We start from the raw sequence: 22383 nt of genomic DNA, 5'->3' as shown, positions 1-22383 counted from the left end.
ATTCAATGCATCAATCATGGCTGAAATCACGGGATTCATCAATGTTTGTTATGAAAGAAATGACCAACTTCACAGACTTGTTCTACATCCATTCAGGCAGGATGAGTACAAATAATCTCAACTGTTAATAAAGCAACATCCTGACAATCCTACAAATACATGTAGTTACCAACCATAGCCCAAAAGTTGCCACTTATTCCACTATGGCAGTGTGATTACCAAAAATATGGGTAAAACAGCTCATAAAGAAAACTTCCGGAGCACAAGAAATAGTGTTATTACAAGGAGATCAGCCATTTACTGCTTCAGCAGCATTGCACTGCATTGTGCCATTATCTTTGAAGCCCTGGTGATTGAATTGGTCATGTAGAAATTCTCGACAGCAGTGCCGAATGGAGTTGAGCTCATCTTGTGGGAAGGCTCGGGTTTCACCAAAGCAGAAAAGGTCGATGGCTGTCTCTCATCGGTATGCAATAGGTTTGGCGCCACGGTCCTTATTCTGGACCTGACTGCACCAAGAGAATCGTAAGGCAGGCGAACTCCTGCCACCTCAGACAAAGCTCTAATTATTTTCCAATCCTCCCTTGCATCCCCAACAGTGGGAACTGCAGGCAGTGTTTGTTGCGCGCACCCTTCTGTATTTACGTAAGTCCCCTCCTTCTCGGTGAATGCTGCAGCTGGGAAGATCACATTGGCACGGTACACACCCTGGTCACCATGATGTCCCTGATAAACCACGAATGCGTCCTTTGGAAGTTTTTCCAAGTTCACATCATCAGCACCCATCAGATACAAGAATTTTGCAGACTCGATGCTTTTATCAGATTCAGGCACAAGTCCAAGGTCAAGCGCAGCAGCCTGGGCAGCATTTAGAAGCAATACATTGAGGCCATTCCAGTCCGGTCTGATGACACTTGCTTTTTTGGCAATAGTTTCAACAGTCGAGAAAATCGCATCCTTGTCCTCCCTCTCAAAAATCCCAGCACCAACAATAATGACTGGCTTCTTTGCATTTGAAAGAGCTGAGAAGAATGGATGGCGACCCTCAGCAATTTCAGTTAGTGTTTGGGGACCCGTGCCTAGGTGTTGGTGATCATAGTTAAAATCAGTTGGAGGGCCTATATATCCCACCTTAGCTTGAGTTGCTCGAACTGTTTTCCTGATTCTGGCATTCACCATGGCAGCTTCAACCCTTGGCTGGGGGCAATTTAACACGTTAATTCAGTATCAATAGAAAACTCATTCCCTCACACAAAATCCAATAAAATCGTGCAAATAGTCAGAGCATAGATGAAACGACATACAAAAGCAATCTGTAAATTAAAGTCACAGAGCAGTAAAATGAGTGGACAGTATAAAAAATTCTTCAAAATCCAGCACATTTAAAAAGAGGACATTCTTTTTTCTTTATTTTTTGTTTTGGTGATAGGTGGAGTCAAGAAAAGAAGCGGGATGGAATCAGATGGTAGCATTAGCTCCAACCATCTTTAACTATCATGGATTCATTGCAATAGAAGGTATCAGCCAAATCATGAGTAGGTTCCTAACATCAATGGAGTCTCTTATCTCGAGTATATTACTTGCTTCTAGAAACTCAAAAAAGTTGACGTCAAGATAAGAGATATTCTGTAGTATTACGGACTTGAGGTCTGGATACAACATAGAATGCCAACATGGTAATTTCTTAAACAAATCAAGACTGGACACTAAACACAAATATGAAGAATTAAATTATAAATTTATTTTTATGTACATGAAAATACTCGCACTCTACACATTAGGAAAGGAGAATAAATAAACAAGCCTAGACATCTATTTCAAAACTTGCTACACAAATAGGTTCAAGTTTAGGAGTTTTAAATCTTATAAAATTAAGAATTTTAAAGATGCTAGACTAATAAATATAAATTCATACTATTATGATTTATGTGAGGAACAAACATAAACACTAAACCCCCACTATGTACATGGTGGCCTCCAAATATTATGCTCTTGAGAGAGAGAGAGAGAGTCTAATGGGACATATATGGACAAGCAATTAGTGAATATTTATTAGTATCCAAGGAGTATTGCTAACTCCCAACAAGCCTGAGCGAACATCAAACCTCGAAAGTATTTGTGCTTTTCAGTCCTTCACCATAAGCTATCATTATGTGCAATTAAGGCACAAAAGTATAAGTTTGACAAAACTTAAACCATAATTCATTAAATGCAAGACTTTTCAACTTAACTTGTTGGATGCCAATATTTAAAACCTGGGACTAAAGCTTCACATCTTAAATGTTACTTGATCCTTTCACCATCCAAACCAAAGACAAACTATTCTTTTACCGGTGTGTAAATTACCAAGACCACTAGAAAAACCAAAAAGGAAGACGAAACCTGTACGAGGTGAAATAAACAAAAATACTACGAAGCTACCTATCTACACTGAAGAGCTCATCAACAAAAGAAGCATTAGACTTTACAAAAAAAAAGAGCAAAATCCACTTCCAGCCATGATACTTAGACCTAAAACTGTATATTAATCTGTACTCTTTTAGACTTTCTAATATTAGGAATATTTCAGACCTACAACTCTCTACATGTTTCTGAACAGAGCTTATTAGGAATACTTGGACCTACAATTTCTATTTTTTGTAATATAAGGGCAAAAATATGAGAGAGGATCATGATAAAAGATCATTTGAATGGTCATGGAGGTAGAGAATAGAATGAGGTCATGACTTTGGAGAAAGAATTCAAAGAAATAATAAGGAAAAATTATTTTAGATTTTGTCATGGCATACAATCTCATTATAGCCAATACCATTTTCAAAAAATGGGAAGAACATTTGATCACATTTAAAAGTGGCTTATCAGCCATCCAAAGAGTCTCTTACAAGGCAAAAAGATTGTCAACTGTGTAAGTATTGTGACATGGCTGTGAGAGTGCCTAACCGCCTAATATAGATGTAAGGTCCTTGACTTCCACATCAACAAGTGGAAAAAGAATGATGATAAGAATGCTACCTGAGTTCCCACCAAAAGGAAAACGTCTGCTTCCTCAAGACCGCTGATGCCAGTATTTAGGAGATATCCTGATCGCAAATCAGCATTTGGATGTATGCCATTCCCTTCACACCAGATATTATTAGATCCCATTTTGTTCAAAAAATCCTTCAATGCCATCATGGATTCTGCATCAGACAGCTGACCAGCAACCCCTACAATTTCCTCCGGTTTAACTTGATGGATGACCTCTGCAACAACAGCAAGGGCATCACGCCAGCTGACAACCTTGAAGCGCCCATCAGCACCTCGAATCATGGGATCATTTAGCCTCTGCCTCTTTAAACCATCATAAAAGAAACGTGTTTTATCTGATATCCACTCCTCATTAATGTCCTGCAACAGATCAGTGTATCACACTGGAAAACCTCCACTTTTAACAAAGAAGCTAAACTGAACCACATAAATCTAGTGAGCAACCCTAAAAGTGTTCAACTTACAGCCCAGGGATATCAGTCCATAACAAATGTATCACAAGACTTTTCAAATAAGGAAAAAAAAGTAACCAAGAACACACAATCTGTATGTTGTACTGATTTTTTAAACATCTCAGGCATTGTATCTTGTACCAGCTAAGTACTTATTATGGCACTCCTTAGTATACTTTAGGTCCTCCCATAGCAAGCATGTTATTATCTCAAAAGAAATTGCCATGTCATATTGTATTAAATTTAGGATTCCATGAGCTTTCATATTGATAAATATAGATAGCACTCCAACAGCTGGCTTGTACAGCATTAAAAACTTTAAAAAGGTCAATGAGTACTTGAAATAAATTATTTTAGACCACTATGAACCTAATATTATCAAGTCCTTCCACATGCTCTCATTACTTAAATCTCTATTAACAGTTACGAATCTAGAGAAAAATCAATTCAATATTTAAACAATTTCCATCAATATACAGCACAAACTTGCAGAAATAAGCCATAACTGAGGCAACTAATAATAAATAAGAAAATGAAAGGAAAGACCTAATATCTTAAAATCAACTTAATACCTCATTTAAACGTGGAAGAATGCGCATGACCTCCGGACCTCTACTGTCAATACGGATATTGGAACCCACAGCATCACTAACATCAATACTTTCTGTTCCCTTTAACTCCCAATTCCGGGCTTTGAAGGCAAAAGGTTTTGAGGTTAGAGCTCCAACAGGACAGATATCTATCACATTTCCTGAAAGTTCACTAGTCATTAGATTTTCAACATAAGTCCCAATTTCTTCTCCACTACCACGACCCAACATGCCAAGATCTTGAACACCGGCTACCTCGGTTGCAAACCTGACACATCTGCCACATAAAAGATGTATGATTAGACATTAGTCAAGACCAAAACCTACTCAATTTAGAAGTCACAAAAACAAGAGGAAATTAGATAACCACAAATAACTTTAATACAAAGTTCTCCAGAAGTGTTTGGAAAAATAAATGACAATTATAACAGACCTCGTGCACTGAATGCACCGAGTCATTACAGTCTTAACTAATGGACCCAGATTCTTATCAACCACAGATCTCTTCATTTCTGTAAAACGACCACGATCAGAACCAAAAGCCATAGATTGATCCTGGAGATCACACTCTCCACCCTGATCACAAATTGGGCAATCCAATGGATGATTCATCAATAAAAATTCCATCACCCCTTCACGTGCTTTCTTTGCAAGTGGTGTATCTGTCTTAATCTTCATCCCTATAATGAATAGTCACATACAAATTAGTAGAGAAACTAAGAATATTAGAGCCAAAACTAAATGACCATTCAGCACCTAGAACCTTTCTTTCCAGAACACCAAGAAAACAAATTGGATAGAAACAAAATAACAAAATTAAGAATAACTAGAATATAATGAACTTCGTAACACTAATTCCAAAAAAATAAACCATAAGCAAGCGTCAATATTGTTTCTACAAAAGCTTAAGTTGTAAAAAGATCCAAACAATGATGCAACATGGAGCCCACTAGCATGCAGGAAGGCAGACAAAAGAGCAATCATACTAATCTAAACAGGGAACACAAACATAAATCAACGAGTACAAAGCACATAGCAGGGGAATAAGCAAATACCATGAGACAACTTGATAACCAAGGATCTAATATCATCCCAGAAGCTTAAATTATTAGAAAATGATACCAATAAATACATCAAGTTAAGCAACACTGATTCCATATGTATGATCACAACATGAAAAACAATATTTCAAACCTGAGTCTCACTAGTTGAGTTGGCTACATAGATTCTAGCTTGCAGCTTGCCAATCATCTCTATCTATGGCCATATTTTCTCTAAAGCCATTATTATAGTGCATATCATGCTTAGGAATTCCCACCTAGTTTTCTTTTCTTTTTTTTTTTGGGTGGGGGGGGGGGGGGGGGGGGGGAAGGTAGCTCTACCTCTTTTGCTAAAACTTTTTTTTTTATTCCAATCACTCTGCTCACAGGAAAATCTATCAGTCTTTTTTTCACAAGTCATCTTAATTATTTCTCATACATTGTATCTACAATAGGAACCATTTCAACCTTATAACATATCAGTTCATTTCTAATTTCATCATTTCTTTTATGGCCACACATCCATAGTAACATCCACATCTTGGTTATACTCATCCCATACATGCTGGTATAAATTGCCCATCATTCTACGCCATATAATAGAGCTAGCCATTAGATAAAAAATTTCTTTTAGTTTCAATTAGAATTTACTATCGCATGAAATGCAAGACACAATTATATATTTAAACTACCGTGCCTAATTTTGTCAGTAACATTCTTAATAATCTCGCCATGGAAAAATAACAAATTCAACAAGATGAACAAATACCCAAAAACACACACATATACACATGCTAGGAGCATCTGAGCATATAATTTTGATCATGTAAAAGAAGCTAACAGAGTGTGCAACAAAAAATGTAATAGAGTACCAAATCCATGCAAGAGTATCTAAAGCCTTTAATATGTGTGAGAATCCCACATCGCCTCAGCAAGGGAGACTTGGGCAATATATAAGGAGAAGAATCCCTCCACCTGTTAAGCTGGCTTTTCAGGTTGCAGTTCTACCTCTAACTTCTCACATGGTATCAGAGCCAACCCTTGGTTGAGGAACTACCATTGGTCGTGGTCATGGACCAGTACCCTGCATGATCACCTAAGCATTTATATGAAGATTTTGTCTTGGAATATTCGAGGATTGAGGGCGGACTTGAAAAAACAGTCAGTCCGTAGGCTTGTTTGAAGGAGGTGCATAGAGTTCGTTGCGATTTTGGAGTGCAAGTTGGCTTCAATTTCGGAGGGGGAGGTGAAGAAGATGTCCGGGTTCTCGGATTTTGGGTGGTGTCTTGCTAAGGCAGTGAACTTGTCAGGGGGTATCTTGGTTATTTGAAATAATGATAGGATAGAAGTCCATCAGCAGTTGAAGTTCGGGGCATGGGTTGCAATTGATTGTACTTGGAGGTGCTTGGGGGTTAGATGCATGTTGGTGGTAGTCTATGCTCCCATGGATGTTGGGGTTTGGGGAGAGGTATGGTCCCAAATCCTGGGGTTTTTGCAGAGCTATAGCTTGCCTTTGTGTATACTTAGGGATTTCAACGAAGTGCTTAGAAGAGAAGAAAGGTTAAGTGGGCTTGTCTCGATAAGGGGTATGAGTGATTTTATTGGCTTTGTTAACAGTGCTGCTCTAATAGAAATTCCTCTGGAGGGGGGGCTGTTTACTTGGGCTAACAGCATCAATGCTAGCAAAATTGATAGATGTTTCATATCCTCCAAGTGGCTGATGGTTGTCCCGGATTATAGACTATGGGGACTACCAATAGACATGGCCACGGTTCATGAACCGCCGGTTCCGGTTCATGAACCGCCGGTTCCGGTTCAAGAAATCTTTGAACCTGAACCGAACCGCCCAAGGGCGGTTTGGGACGGTTCGGTTCCGGTTCCGGTTCGTGCCGGTTCGGTCAACGGTTTGGACCGGTTCGGTCAACGGTTTGAGCCGGTTCGGTCAACGGTTCCGGTTCCGGTTCAAACCGAATTTTTTTAATTTTTTTTTAAATATTGTTGTATTCAATTTTGGTCCTTGTTCCGTTGTTCGGTTCGGTTTGGTTTCGATTTTTAATTGTTAAATGTAATTGTAAATATAAATATTCTCAACCATATTTTTAATAAAAAAACACTACTAAAAATTGAAGAAATATAAGTAATAATTTCATTAAAAATAATTAAAACAACTAAACAAGTATGTAATATAAGTAATTAATTTTTACAAATGTGAAAAATAAAAAATAAAAAATAGAATTAGACTTAATTTCATTAAAAAATAATTACAACAAAAATGTAATACAAGTAATTAATTTTTACAAATGTGAAAAAAAATAAAATATGGACTTGGATCCTACGCATCTTCATTGGAGTCGGAAGTCGCCGTTGTTGAACCATCATTAACCCATTCGTCAGATGATGATGAATGGATAAGTTCTTCTTGACGTCGCATGTTAGCTCTTTCCCAATCATCGAGGCAAACTTGAGCTTCCAATGATTCTGGAGCCAATCTTGATCTTCTTTCGTCCAAAATGTTGCCTCCACTACTGAATGTTTGTTCAACGGCTACAGTTGAAGCTGGAACTGCAAGAAGTTGACTTGCAATAATTGCAAGAGTTGGAAATGTCTCCTTGTGCCTTTTCCACCACTCCAAAATTTCAAAATTTAAACCTGTATCATCACCAAACTCAAAAACTGTGGTTAGATAAGTTTCGAGCTCCGAATGTGAGCTCGATCTAGGTTTTTTCCTCCTTTGATCTAAAAATTTATGACCCCATTTCATTGGTTGGGAGGAAGAGGAATGCGGAGCCATGGATGGAAATGATTCTTCACTACTAGGAGCAATAACATATGCTTCATATAATTGATTGCATAAAGTTCTAACCTTAGAAATTATAATATTCACATCAATTTCTTCATTATTTTCTAATCCTAACAACGAATAATAGTTAGACAAACACTCAATTAAACCATCAAATTTACACCTAGGATCAAATACCATAGTAACAAGAAAAATTTCAGGAATAAATTGATAATAACGTAACCATTTTTCTCTCATTTCTAAAACAGCATGACAAATTTCTTCAACATTAATTCCTTCCATTAATACACCGGCCACATTCATTGCTTCTATTAAAAATTGATGTGAAGTTGGTTTATAAACACTACTAAGTGTATGAGTAGCATCATTAAAAATTCGTAAAATATTCAAAATTGAACTACAAACATTCCACATAGTTGGAAAAATAGGATATTGTGGAATATAATTTGCTGCAAAAGAACACAATAAATCTTTATATTCAAAAGATTGATTAAGTAATTTAAAAGTTGAGTTCCAACGAGTAGGGACATCTTTTGAAAAACGTTTTGGGGTTTGACCATTGGAGGTGCAAAAATGTGCCCATGCTTTTGCAGTTCGAGGGTGTACCCAAATATAAGAAATAACATTTCTAATTGGATCTAAATAAGAATTAAGTGACTTAATACCATCTTGAACACATAAATTTAAAACATGACATGCACATCTAACATGAAAAAATCTTCCACCAAAATTTGGTTGGCAAATTCTTTTCAATTCATTAATAGAAGCAGTATTAGCCGATGCATTATCAAAAGAAATTGAAAAAATTCTATTAACTAATCTATATTCTTGTAAAATTTGTTGAATTATTCTACAAATATTTTCAGCATTATGACTTTCATCAAAACATCGATACGCAAGAATTCTTTTTTGTAAAACATAATTTTCATCAACCCAATGACAAGTAATACCCATATATGAATGAGTTTGCCAATGATCACTCCAAATATCACTACAAATAGAAACATTAATATTATTGTTTTGAAAATATGTTATCAATTCAATTTTTGAGTTTTTAAACAATTTTAACAAATTCCTTTTCAAAGTATTTCTAGGAATTGATTTAAAACTAGGATTAACAAAGTTTTGACAAAATCGAGTAAAACCTAATTTTTCACCAAAACTAAAAGATAAATGATCAATTGCTACCATTTCAGCTAAACCAGACCTACAATTAGCTTCATTATAATGAAATAATTGAGGAGAGTTTGAAGAGGTAGCAAACCCGGATATTTGTGTTTGATCGCGGCTCAATCCAACCTTGAGCGGGTGCTTTGTTTGCAAATGTCGGGCGAAAGTACCATATCCACCTCCTTGCTTGAATTTGTATACTTGATTACAATAATTACAAGATACATCAAATTTACCATCTCCTTTTGGTGTTTTCTTGAAATGAATATTAAAAATATCAGAAGTAGAAATTTTTCCACCTCCCTTTTGTTGAGTTTCACTCTCTTGTGTTTGAAAATTTTGAGCTTCAAACTCAACATTTTCAACATTTCTACCTTCACTTGCCATTTTTTTGAAAAAAGTATGATAATAAAAAAATATAATAATGATAAAATAATATAGTAACAAGTAATAAATAATTAATAATATAATTGAATAAATTGATAAATAACAAAATGAGAAGATTGAAGAAATTGAAATTAAAATATTAAATGAGAGACAAAATTGAGAGAATAATAATAGCTTGAGACTTGAGAGAGAGAGAGAGAGAGAGATAGAGAGAAAGTGTGAAAAATGAGTGGGGGAGGGAGGGGTATATATAGATAGGAATTATAAAATTTAAAAAAAAAAAAAAAGTTTGAGGGGGGGGGGGGGGGGGGTTCCAACGGTCCAATCCAATTTGGACCGTTGGGGGGGGGGGGGGGCTGTCGTCCAACGGTCCAATTTGGACCGTTGGGGGGGGGGGGGGGGGGCTGTCCAACGGTCCAATTTGGACCGTTGGGGGGGGGGGGGGGGGGGGGGGCGCGCCGCGCACGGGGGGGAGGGGGGGGGCCGCGCACGGGGGGAGGGGGGGTGCACCGTGCGCGGCCGCACGCGCACGGGGGGGGAGGGGGGCCGGTTCCGCGGACCGGAACCGGCGGTTCCGGTTCCGGTTCCGCGGACCGGAACCGGCGGTTCCGGTTCCGGTTCCGCGGAACCGGCGGTTCCGGTTCCGCGGAACCGGCGGTTCCGGTTCTCCGGAACCTTGAACCGGAACCGGACCGAATTTCGCCGGTTCGGTCCGGTTCCGGTTCCGGTTCCGGTTCGGCCGGTTCCGGGTCCGGTTCCGGCCGGTCCGGTTCCGGTTCGAACCGCCGGTCCGGTTCAATTTTGGCCATGTCTAACTACCAAGGGGCCTATCTAATCATTGCCCATTGGTTCTTGAGGCTGGTACAGTGAATTAGGGCCCTAGGCCTTTTAGTTTTAGATTCTTTGACTATTGGCTCATGGTCCCGGGGTTTGGGAAGATGGTGGAGGCCTGGTGGTCCTACTGGGCTTCTAAGTTTGTGGGTTCTTGTTGTTTTGTGGATAAGCTGGAGGCTTTGCGTTGTATGTTAAAGCAATGGAATAAGTCCTCAGGGGGCAATCTTCCGAAGCCAATAGAAGCGATTGAGATTGACATTGATAAGGTTGACCTGGAGCTGGAATCAAATCCTTCCAATTCAGGCCTAAAATGTAGGAGGAAATTTTTGCAGGCTGAGCTTTGGAGGTCCTCTAGGCTCAATGAATCTTACTGGCGTCAGCAATCCAAAGTCACCTAGCTTCGCGAAGGGGATAAGAACACTAAATTCTTTCACTTGTCGGCCTCGGTTAGGCGTAGGCGAAACTATATTGGGGCTCTCAGAATTAGGGGGGGTTATGGTATCAGAGCCGAACTTGATTAAGGAGGGCATCGTGGATGGCTTGGCAGGTCAGTTTAAGGACTCGGGCTTAAAACGGCCAGGAGTCTCTTGCTTGGGCTTTAGGAGGCTGTCAGATGAGGTGGCTTTATCGTTAGAATCCCCTTTCTCATTCGAGGAGGTTAAGAGGGTGGTTTGGCAATGTGAAGGGAGTAAGGCGCCTGGGTCCGACGGATTTAACTTTAACTTCATCAAGAAATTTTGGCATGTTTTGGCTCTAGATTTTATGAGATTGGTTCAACACTTTTATGGCTTTGGCCTAATTCCAAGGAAGGCCCAAGGCTCGTTGCTTACATTAGTCCCAAAGTCTGATACCCCTCAAGGCTTAGGTGATTTTCGTTCAATTAGTATGGTGGGTTGTGTTTAGAAGGTTATATCCAAGCTGCTTGCTATCAGGCTAGGTTCGGTGATCCATTCCCTGATTGGTGACTGCCAAAGTGCCTTTGTTAAGGGTCGTTATATTCTAGATGGAGTGCTTATTGCTAGTGAGGTGGTGGAAGCGACGAAGAAGGCTAAGGAAAAGATAGCTTTTCTTAAGCTGGATTTTTGTAAGGCTTTTGACAGTGTGGATTGGGGGTACCTCACGGGGGTTATGGAAGCTATGGAGTTTGGGTCTAAATGGATAGGTTGGATAAGAAACAGTGTATTGAATCAGTAGATATTGGTGTTAGCGAATAGCTCTATAGCAGGAGAGTTTGATATGGAGCGTGGTCTTCGTCAAGGGGACCCGTTGTCCCCTCTCCTGTTCTTATTGGCAGCTGAGGGTCTTAACAGGTTGTTCTCATAGGCCGTGGCTCTGAATTTGTTTACGTGTATCTCGGTGGGGTCTCCCTCCTATGCAAATCCCTCTTCTCCAATTTGTTGACGACGCATTGATTTTCTGCCCAGCTGAGCTAGGATGTATGCGTGCCCTCAGATGGATTCTTAGATGCTTTGAGCTCATGTAAGGCTTGCGTATTAATTTTAAAAAGCCTGCTCATTAATGTTAACCAAGATTGGTTGATGGAGGCCGCTACTCTATTGAGGTGTAAATCTGCTCATTTCCCAATTCCATACCTGGTTTCCAACTGGGAATTAATCCAAAGAGGGTTGTGGCTTGGAAGGCGGTTGTGGACAGGATTAGAAGTCGGTTGGCTTCATGGAAGGCTGGGATTCTATCTATGGCTAGCCGGTTATCTTTGATAAAATTGGTTCTAAACCATTTGCTATTTTATTATATGTCTCTTTTTAGAATTCATGTTGGGGTGGCGAAATAGATTGCTAAGCTGTAGAGAAAGTTCTTATGGTCTGGGAATGAGGGCGTGGCAAAAATGGCTCTTGCTAGATGGGAATTGGTTGAGTTGCCTAAGAAGCTGGGCGAGCATGGGATGGGGTCCTTGTTGGCCAAAAACAAAGCCTTGCTCTTAAAATGGCTATGGAGGATGATTAGTGGAGGGGATCATCTTTGGTGTAAAGTCATTGTGGCTAGGCATAATGGTATCTTCGTTGGAATCAATGATGTGGAGGTTAAGCGAAGCTTCAATTCTTGGTGGAGGGGCATTGTTGACTCTTATTCCAGCAGTAATGAGGTTCGGTATGTGGCCATGGAAGGGGTTAAAATCTGTCTAGGTAAGGGCGATTTGGCTCGGTTTTGGGAAGACACTTGGGTGGGTATCTCCTCCCTGAAGAGTTTGTTCCCTCGGCTGTATTCAGTGTCCTTGGATAAAGGGAAGAGAGTGGCAGACTTGGGGTTTTGGGTGAATAACGATTGGTTTTAGAGCCTTAGCTAGAGAAGGCCGCTTCTTGATAGAGAAGAGTCTATCCGAGCTAAGTTGTTGAGAGTTATCTCCCAAGTTCATTTGGTGAAAGGGAGGAGGGATACAGTTTTTTGGTCACTTGAAGCAGCTGGTTCCTTTTCGTAGCACTCATTTAATGAGAGGCTTTGCTCCGTAATGTTTGGTTCCAATGCCCCTCAAATTAATTCTGTGGCAGCTCATGTTTGGGCAACCTAGTGTCATGAACATAGGGTTTAGCCTAGGATTGGAATGACAATGGAAGGAGCTAATGAATAGAATCAAGAACAGAATATTTGAGAGGAATAAATGGACAGAAATGGGGAATAATGTAGAGAGAAAATGAGAGGGAAATTGTAGAGAGAGAATCAGATTTCATTCATTTAATTCAAGCATATCCTTCTCCTCTTACAATTGGCCTTTTTACAGACATAGCTAGATGTTTAACTAATTTCTAACAATATCCTAACAGCACCCATGTGCTTCTAATAACTTGTAAAATATCTCTAACTAACTATTATACCCTATTACAATAATACCCCTTTATTACTCCTAAAGTCATGACAATTCCCCCCTTCATGAGAGAGTTCTTGTCCCCAAGAACTTGCAACAAGTAGTCATTGCTTCATCCAATTCCCCTTTTCTATCTGATTGATCTTCCTTTTTTTCTTTCTCCTTCTAGGCCTCTTCTTCTTCCTCGTTCTTAAGTGCCTAAGATCAATCTCAGGCCTAAGTTGCCCCAAAACTTCCATAGAAGAAACTTTATCGAATTCAAGCCCAATACAACCACCTCCTTCTATAGTTGTCCAATCAAATTCGGCCTTCCATTGAAGAACATGATCAGCCACACCCGACCTGATATGGTTAATAGTTGAAACTTGGAGTCTAAAGGAAGAATTAACTGTGTCCTTGACTTCCTTTGATAGTTCATCCTCATCCTATACCAATAAGTAAGGTAAGCATGTATTCTTAGCTGCCGTAATTTCATTTCCATCCATCCCACTGCCATATTCTACTGCAAAACTTCGAGCAACATCCTAAAATTGCAGCAGAGGAGGATTGCAGATTTGCCTTGGATACTCATACCAAAGCTGTTTGTGAGCATTAGCATTAGGAGCTGCTGCAACTTCCATTTCAGCCGATGATTCATCCTTCCACACGGTAGACAGCAACTTGGATTTTCTAATAGGAGCAAAAACCAACACAGCAGCGATGGTTTTGTTTTCTTCAGCAAACTCTTTCATTCCTTCTGCTATATCCCTTAGTTTTCCTCTAGCTAGTGTTGTCTTCACCTTCTCGTTGCCTATTTTAACCCAAGTCAAATCCATATTTTGTTCTGAATGAGATTGTTCCTCAGATTTTGATAAGTCTAAAATCTGAGGAAAGGCTTCAGCACCATCATCCACACCGATGGCTAGTCCTTTAGTCTGATTTGTCTGATCCAATGCTGTCCTATTTTCCACAAACTTCTGATCTGGAGCAGTCCCAAACCTTTTCGCCCCTGCACTAGCTACTGGGGGTAACGAGTTGGCTTTGGCCTCCTCTATCACTTCATCAATTGCTTCCCTAATATTTCCTTGCAGACTTTTAGTAGATGCATCTTGGGGTATTATTTCTTCTTCAAAAAGATCTGAAGGCTCCTTTTGATTTGTTGCCCTATCAGAATGCTTCTTTTTCTACCCAAAGTCTAGAGTAGGCAGTGAATCGGATGTTTGTAATCTTGTCTCCTCCTTCGGATGCTCCGCTCCAAGGAATTCCTCCTTGTTAAAGCTTTCGTGATAATCATCAAAATATTCCACCGGAAAATTGTAATGATACTTCTTAATCAGTATCATTGCAAACTCTTGTAGCTTCTCGCGAAACATTCGACCGAATTTCTTGCACTCTTCATCAAACCCACTGCTGGTTCCTTTGTCCAATTGGTTGATCCCCTTCTTATGTTCCTTGTTGCTGCCAACTGAAAATGCAGCCTTCTTTGGTTGCCATTGAGGCTCCATTCCCACTGAAAATGAAGCATTCTGCTTCATGTATGCACTGCCTCCCCTAACTTCATGAGTAGGACACCCCCCTGAAAATGCAGCCTTCTTTGGCTGCCATTGATGCTCCATTCCAACTGAAAAGGAAGAATTCTTCTGCTACAACTGAGACTCCAATGGTCTCAGATATGCACTGCTACCCATGGCTGAATTTTCACCAACAACATACTTCAACGGCCAAGGAATGGGAGTTATATACATGCTTCTGTTTTGCATGTTGTAGCAGTTCCTAGACTCGCCTCAATTGCAACTCAAGAGTCAGGCACCCACTCCTCTTTGCCTTTCCACTTTGACCCAAAAATTTACAGCCAGAATCTACCTTAATGAAGTCGGATCATAATTACCACAAAGGAGCGCCCCAAGTCATAGCCTAGAATCACCCATCCAAATTCGCATTCAAAAATCCACTCCCAACTGCTCCGAACCTTGTTGGAATCCGATACCGAAATTGCTGGGCTTCTTAGCCAAGACCCAGACCTATTCCCTCCTCGTCAGAATTGGCACCTTCGTCTCCTCAATCCACCTGCTCTTCTGCTTCGCCTTCCCTGTTCGAACAACCACGTCGGCAGCAATATCCCAACAACATATAGGAATTCTATTAGCTCAATCATCGTCGAAGTCCTCCTCCCCACTCCAAGCCTAATTGACGTCCAACATACACCTTCCAACTCAGATCGGAAGCTCAATTTATCCGCCGTCAATCACGATTTGCAACAGCCGCAACCCACCCAATCACCGTCCACTAGTCGCGACCACTGGCTCGGTCTCGTAATTTACTGAAATTTCACCGGGATCTGCTTCGCGTTCCACTTTCAGCCTCAAATAGCCGCCCACGCTACACCCTCGAGCTTCGGAATCAATTTCCGAGGATCACCCGTAGCGATTGTCGATCAGATGCTAAGAATTTCCAAACTCCAGCCGAGGATAACCTCGCTATGTGATGCCATCCAATTCGGAACTTACAGTGATCGAAAATTAGCAGCCCATGGTGTTGGGACTCAACGAACGAACGAAGTCAGAGGAATCCGCCGCTCCAAAATGGAATCCACCTACAATTCAATCCGAGATCCCTTGTACCCCTACCGATTTCGGTCAATCCTTGATTCTTTCCGATTTAGATTTGAACGCGAAAAAATCCACTGTTCGGCCACTTCTACAGGGTTCACCAGGCTTCTACAGCTCCGTCACTTCGGCAGAGTCGTCGAAATTGGCCTGTTGATCGAACAAACGGCTTCCAAATCCTCCTAAGCTGCTATCGACGCCTCCAATAAAATCGAACAACTCTTCCAGATCACAAGTTGCGATCACCTATAGCTCAGCTTACCCAATCGCTTCCTGTAACTCGACCGGCTTCGAAACTGTCCTCCAAAGTAGCCTCAATCAGTTCTGAGGGACGCCTCGCTTGATGACGATCTCTCCTTGGTTCCTTATGAATCGGATCGAAATTGTTGGCCGATCGATTCTGCTGAAGCTCTTCGACAGTTCGCCAATATCACTATATTTGCCTCAATTCCGTCTAGAATAGATTGAAATCACAGCCGAGTAACATACTCTGATACCAATTTGTCATGAACCTAGGGTTTAGCCCAGGATTGGAATGACAATCGGAAAGAGCTAATGAATAGAATCAAGAACAGAATATTTGAGACGAAGAAATGGACAGAAATGGGGAAGAATGTACAGAGAAATGAGGGAGATAAATAGAGAGAAAATGAGAGGGAGATTGTAGAGAAATTGTAGAGAGAGAATCAGATTTCATTCATTTAATTCAAGCATATCCTTCTCCTCTTACAATTGGCCTTTTTATAGGCATAGCTAGATGTTTAACTAATTTCTAACAATATCCTAATAGCACCCATGTGCTTCTAACAACTTGTAAAATATCTCTAACTAACTATTATACCCTATTACAATAATGCCCCTTTATTACTCTTAAGGTCATGACACCTAGCTCCTCCAAAAGTGGAGCTGTTTGTGTGGCTGGTCATTTGGGATAAAATTAACACGAAGGACAATCTGGGTAGGAAAGGAATTTTGCAGGGGGATGATCTGCTTTGCCCCTTCTGTGGCTCTGCTCCGGAGTCTGTGGACCGCCTCTTCATCCATTGTGAGGTTGTTTTGTGCTTGTGGCAGCAAATTTTTAGTTGGTGGAGCTATGAGTGGGTTTGTCCGATATCAGTTGGGGGTCTATTTGAGCAGTGGGATTTCTTTGCTCGGGGTAAAGGTCAAAGGAAGGTATGGAAGTCTCTCTTTTATTCAGCACTATGGACAATGTAGCTGGGGCGAAATAGGCTAAGATCGAGGGTCAGTTGCAATTGATATCTTTAACTTGGTGCTTGCTAGATTAGTTGCTTGGGTGAGAGCTGTGGAGCCATCTTTCCCTTACTCAGTGGATCAGGTTATCATGTCAGCCTCTGCTCTTGGCCGTTAAGTTCTTCTTCCTCTTCTAGGTTTGTTGGCTATTGTGCCAGTTTTGGGTCGTCATTTCCCCCTAATGGCTTGTGTGTGTGTGTGTGTGGGGGGGGGGGGGGGGGGGGGGGGGGTTTGGTCAGTATTGTTTTGTTTGGAACTCTCTTGTTTTGGATCTTTGTTGTACATCTTTTATACTTTTATTAATATATTGAGCTCACTTATTTCAAAAAAAAAAATTATTGGAGAAGCTTCGACGTGGGGGGGGGGGGGGAGTGAGAATCTCACATCGCCTCAGCAAGAGAGACCTGGGCAATATATAACGAGGAGGATCCATCCACCTGTTAAGCTGGCTTTTCAGGTTGGAATTCTACCTCTGACTTCTCACAATATGCATGGCCCTAATAAATTATTAGATCACCAATTGTCCAAAAAAGTTCAAGTTTAAGCTATTAGCACACGAGCAAAACAATTTGTATCCAAGCTATCAAATGTTCACCGCATAGCCTACCCCATCTTGCACAAGGGGAGGCAGGAAAATATAGACCTCAAGAACTCAAGGTTCATAATCATTAAATACAACAAATTAAGAACTTTAACCACCAGTATCCTTAAGCTAGAGATTTTGTATCACATCAACCAATTGTCCCAAATCTTCAAGTTATTGGATTAACTTGAAAAGACAATCTATCTAACATACACCACAAATTCAAAATCTAAGACATTATTCATCAAGCAAAATAGATGTCGATCCTGTGATTATAAATAGTTCACGCTCTGCGGGCATTTTTTTATATGTTGGTAGTTATCAAATAAAAATATATAACTTATCTAAAACAAAATTGCCCCAGGATTAAAAGAATAACAGGTTTCCTTAACACTTGAGAAACACCAAAGATCAGGCGATTTCGCACATCCAGATCAAAACTATCCATAGATGACCAGTGAAATTGCTGACACAAGACTAAACAACAATAGCCACAGGAGGTGGAGAAAACATTAGCATATATGCAGTTTCAGCAAAATCACATAATACAATCATAAGCTCCTAAAACCTAACTAATTGAATATATATACGCCTATATCTCTGTCATTGCACTTTAGGATGTCAAATACACCCATACAAATTTCAGTTAATAACTGTTCCACTCAATTATATCCGCGCATGGATGGAACTGACCGTGGAAACTTAATATCAGTTTGTTCACAATTTCTTCAACTGCTCACCCTGTATGGGAAAGAGGGGATCTTCACTCACTTCTTCAATTTACTATTTTATTTCCAATTTTCTTTCTCAATTTTTTTTCAAAGAGAAAAGAATGAAAATTAATGTGGAAGAAAAGAATCAACTAGTAATTTGGAGCACATATAGCGTGTGCCCTTCGCCACTAGTAAGTGTAAAAAATGTAAGACCTGGAAGCGCAGGCATGGCGCAAGAAGCCACGGGCTTGGGCGACTTCTCGACCTCAACGAGACACATGCGGCAGTTTCCAGCGATGGAAAGGCGGCTGTGATAGCAGAACCGAGGAATATCGACGCCGGCGACCTCGCAGGCCTGCAAAACAGTCATCCCCTTGGGAATTTTAACGGGATAGCCATCGACGAAGACCTCGATGGCGTCCTCCGGGTTGGGGAAGTGAACCCTAGCTCCGGCCACGGGTGATCGGGGAGGGAGATCTACCGCCGGCGGAGCGTCCGGCTGGGCTTGAGCGGCAGAGGATTCGGGGTTCTGTAGCTCGGGGGTTGAGACGATGGTTCGAATAATGGAGGTTCTAGGGTTTGAGGATGTGAAAACCCTAGAGGATCGAAGAGCTCTCGAGGCCAGCAGTCCCAATCCCATCTCTCTCTCTCTCTCTCTCTCTCTCTCGGTTGTGGAAATGTTCGCTTCTGTTTGGGGATCGAAGTGGAGAGATGAGCGTGCGTCTGCGTCTGTCTCCACGTATAGAGGAATGATCTGACCCGTAAATGGCGGTATCCGGGTCGGTGAAGCCCGCCCGGCTATGTTTGCATGGATACGTTGCAATGCTCAAATTTGAATTTGGGCCACCAAGTTATAAACTTAATGGCCCAATGGGCCTACAATGGGAGAAAAACTATCACTCTTTTCATATTATATTTGATTTGAGGGAATGATTTAAATAATAAAAAAAAAAACAGAATGACTATTTTATTCTATCATTATAATTGAAAGGAGTAAAAATAAAAAAAATATTTCTTTACATTATTATATTTGGTACATTTTTATTTTGATGGAATGAAATGGCAAAATTAATTAGTTGACTAAAATGCCCTTTTATAATTAAGACTGAAAATTTTGTAAAAATTATATTTAATTCAAAAAATCATATAATTATCAAATATATGTTAAAAAAATATTTTTATTTTGTAGGTAAAAATATTAAATAAGAACAAAATTTTATTAAATTTTCAAATAAAATTAACTTAAGTGACAACAACAAACAACAGATGGCAACAACAAACTTGTTTATGTAATATTATGTAATTAAAAGAAAAAAAATGTAATATATCTCTCATGCAATGAGAAAGCTTTTCATCTATTTCGTGATGCGGGAGTTTTCCATTATTTTGAAGGGATTGTCGTTTTCTAAAAAATAAGACATTAAATTATTTGTATTATCCCATTCCCTTATCCTTAATTTCATCCAACCAAGAGTAACCTGATAATGGATAGAATTGAAATCGAATAAAATACACTACCAACTCTTAAATTTTATATATTTTGTAATAAAATTGATTATTATACTTTAATTTTTGTTATTGTAATCGTTAAACTTTAATTTTTATTAAAATTTATTTCCTCTTTTGATTTTTTGTCAAATTCTATTAATAAAAACTAATATGACATGCATTAATATAAATTTCAAAATCACTTGATTTTAAAATTAATATAAACCCCGCATTCAAGTAATTTTAGAATTTACATTAATATATATTGGGTCAATTTTCATTAATAGAGTCTAACAAAAAATTAAAAGAGAAACTAAATTTTAACAAAAATCAAAAGGCAATACTTATGGTTCAAAATACGGTGATCAATTTGTTATGAAATGTAAAGTTTAACTTCTACATTCTAATATATTTATTTTAAAAATATTTTGATATCTTGATATTAATTAAATAAATATATTTTTTATAATTATTTTTAAACTAAATAAATATAACTTTTGTTGGGCTCGGCCTCTTAAGGCCCTCACAAGCCTGGCCCAGCTCCTTGGGAGCTCGTCGTGTTATGTTTTGTATTGACATATCGGGTCTAGGCTTGGCCCATCCCAAAAACGAATCAAGCTCGCCCCGACCTGACTCTTTAGGGCAAATGACGGCCTCAGGCGGACTCGGCCTAATCCATTTCACAATAGCCGTAAAGTTCTTATCGATTAAAAAAAATGAAATGCTTTCGTGCATTATTTTCCTTTTTCTACCTTTAAGACTGGACGAGGATGACGTGGCCATGACAATTAGGTCAGATAGTAGGTTATTCAATTCAGCCAGTGGGTTTGTTGGATTATCATATGGGTATTTTAAAAGAGCTGGCAAAGGGTATTGGGTTTCGTTTCTATAGTTTTTTTTTTTTTTTTTATGTTGCTAAAATTATAAATAAAATAAGTTTTTGGTGTAGTGGTATACTTGTGTAATAAATTAGTTATTAATAGAGATAAATAATCAACACGCTAACCAGTCTAAAAGGATTACGTGGACTAACGTAAAGAAAATATGTAAACTATCAGAGTATCAATATGTAATATTAAAAAACATGACATGAGGGAATAGCCAAGTGATAAAGGGATATGTTGAAAAGTTTATCTGAAGATTCTTAACGTGGGTTCGATTTTTGGAAGAAGCAGAATGCTTCTTTTTGGAGCAAAACATTAGGAGTGATATTAGTGGTATTTAGACCTACTACCCTGATCACTTGAACACATCCCTCGATTTACCTCCTTAGTGTAGTTTTAAGGGCGGGATAGTTGAGGACGTCAGTAATGAGACGTAATTCAAAAATAATAAAAAACATAACATGAACTCTTAAAACCACATATTAATTATATGCAAAATAAGATCTCAAATTGAAATCAGGCTCGAATCATTCTTGATTATTGCGAAGGGCCGCATCTTCGCAGCAACATCAATCCTTATAGAATACATAAAAAAAAAAATATGTACGAATTAGAATTTAATAACACTAACACATGGTAGTTGGTTATGTAATAATATAGTTAATATCATCTGGTTGCCGATATGATGCAGCCAGCCAGCCAGCCAGAGGTGGGAATGGTCATCTCAACTTCATTTGGATACGGACATTGACATATCTTCCAAGTCAGACAAATACCTGTTCATATGTCTATCCCATTCCTAAGTCCCAACTTTGGTCGTCACATTCTATATGGTTAAGACATAAGTGTGTCTCTCGGAGGATTGACTTAAATCATATGCCACTAAGACATGCTTAAAGCTCTCAAAGGGGGCCTAAAAAATGGCACACAGAGAAGAATGAGAGACCAAGAGACAAGAGACTGAAAGAGATATTAGAGAAAAAAGACCATGGACATCGACAGAATAAGATGTTGATAGAAGGAGATAACGAACTATGACGAGAGCTCCAAGACTAGGAGGCGTAGTCACCAGCAAAAAAAATGAGACTAAGAGCAAGAGAAGATGGACGTGTTGTCATCAGTCGTGCGACGATAACGTTACCTAGTGCTCACATAAAATAGAGAGAGAGCTAAGATAAGCTATGCTGTTATTGTCTATCATCGATTCTTAAGCTAGCCTTGACCCTTAAATGTATGTTTGTTACTTTTACATTATAAGCTTGTAATGATTCAAGTGATTTTAATTAGGGTGGCTCAGTGAAATAGGTGAAGTCATATTCTTCTATTATTTAATTATGAACCCTATCAGCGGCATTAGAGTTGATATAAACTCCACTTAAATTATCTTTTTACTCTTTTAATGAAAGTTATTGTGAAGTGCACGACATGTAATTAGATAAAAAAAAATAATGACTTAAAACATAAGCGCCTGTTTAATAATTAAGAAAATATAATATTTACTTTTTAGCGTGTAAAATGTTAAGATTCAATATATTAATTATTAAAAATTATTATTTTAAATTCTGCCTGAGTGTTAGCAATTGTACGAACTCACCCATTTCTGTGAGTGGCACGCAACGCAAATGATTAGTTAATAGTATTTTGATAGACAGACTGATTTGTTATGTTTATTCAATAATTAAAAAATATAATTTTTGATCTCTAAAGTATAAAAATATTTAATATTATGTATATCAACTTTTAAAAATTGTTGATTTA

General features: G+C 39.1%; 1 protein-coding gene across 1 annotated transcript; it reads right to left on the bottom strand.

Moving 5' to 3' along the window:
- Positions 1–17: 17 nt before the first annotated feature.
- LOC127799614 (NADH dehydrogenase [ubiquinone] iron-sulfur protein 1, mitochondrial) lies at positions 18–18976 on the bottom strand. Its single transcript, XM_052333813.1, has 5 exons — positions 18467–18976; positions 4503–4749; positions 4052–4346; positions 3013–3387; positions 18–1197 (listed from the first exon to the last, which is right to left on the bottom strand). The coding sequence occupies exons 1-5, from the start codon at positions 18891–18893 to the stop codon at positions 298–300; spliced, it is 2244 nt and encodes a 747-aa protein (XP_052189773.1). The 5' UTR covers positions 18894–18976; the 3' UTR covers positions 18–297.
- Between the last annotated feature and the right edge of the window lie 3407 nt (positions 18977–22383).

Source organism: Diospyros lotus, chromosome 4, assembly GCF_014633365.1.
Source record: "Diospyros lotus cultivar Yz01 chromosome 4, ASM1463336v1, whole genome shotgun sequence".
Taxonomy (NCBI): Eukaryota; Viridiplantae; Streptophyta; class Magnoliopsida; order Ericales; family Ebenaceae; genus Diospyros; species Diospyros lotus.
The sequence above is the reverse complement of the archived record's forward strand: the minus strand, read 5'-3'. Positions and strand labels throughout refer to the sequence as shown.

What these genes read in the sequence shown, in the direction of transcription:
- LOC127799614 (XM_052333813.1), bottom strand. Translation starts at nt 18,893, where the DNA reads ATGGGATTGGGACTGCTGGCCTCGAGAGCTCTTCGATCCTCTAGGGTT. An exon ending in CGGTGCATTCAGTGCACGAG is followed by an intron (nt 4,347 to 4,502) that starts GTCTGTTATAAT and finishes TTTATGTGGCAG; the next exon opens with ATGTGTCAGGTTTGCAACCG. An exon ending in TTCTTCCACGTTTAAATGAG is followed by an intron (nt 3,388 to 4,051) that starts GTATTAAGTTGA and finishes GATCTGTTGCAG; the next exon opens with GACATTAATGAGGAGTGGAT.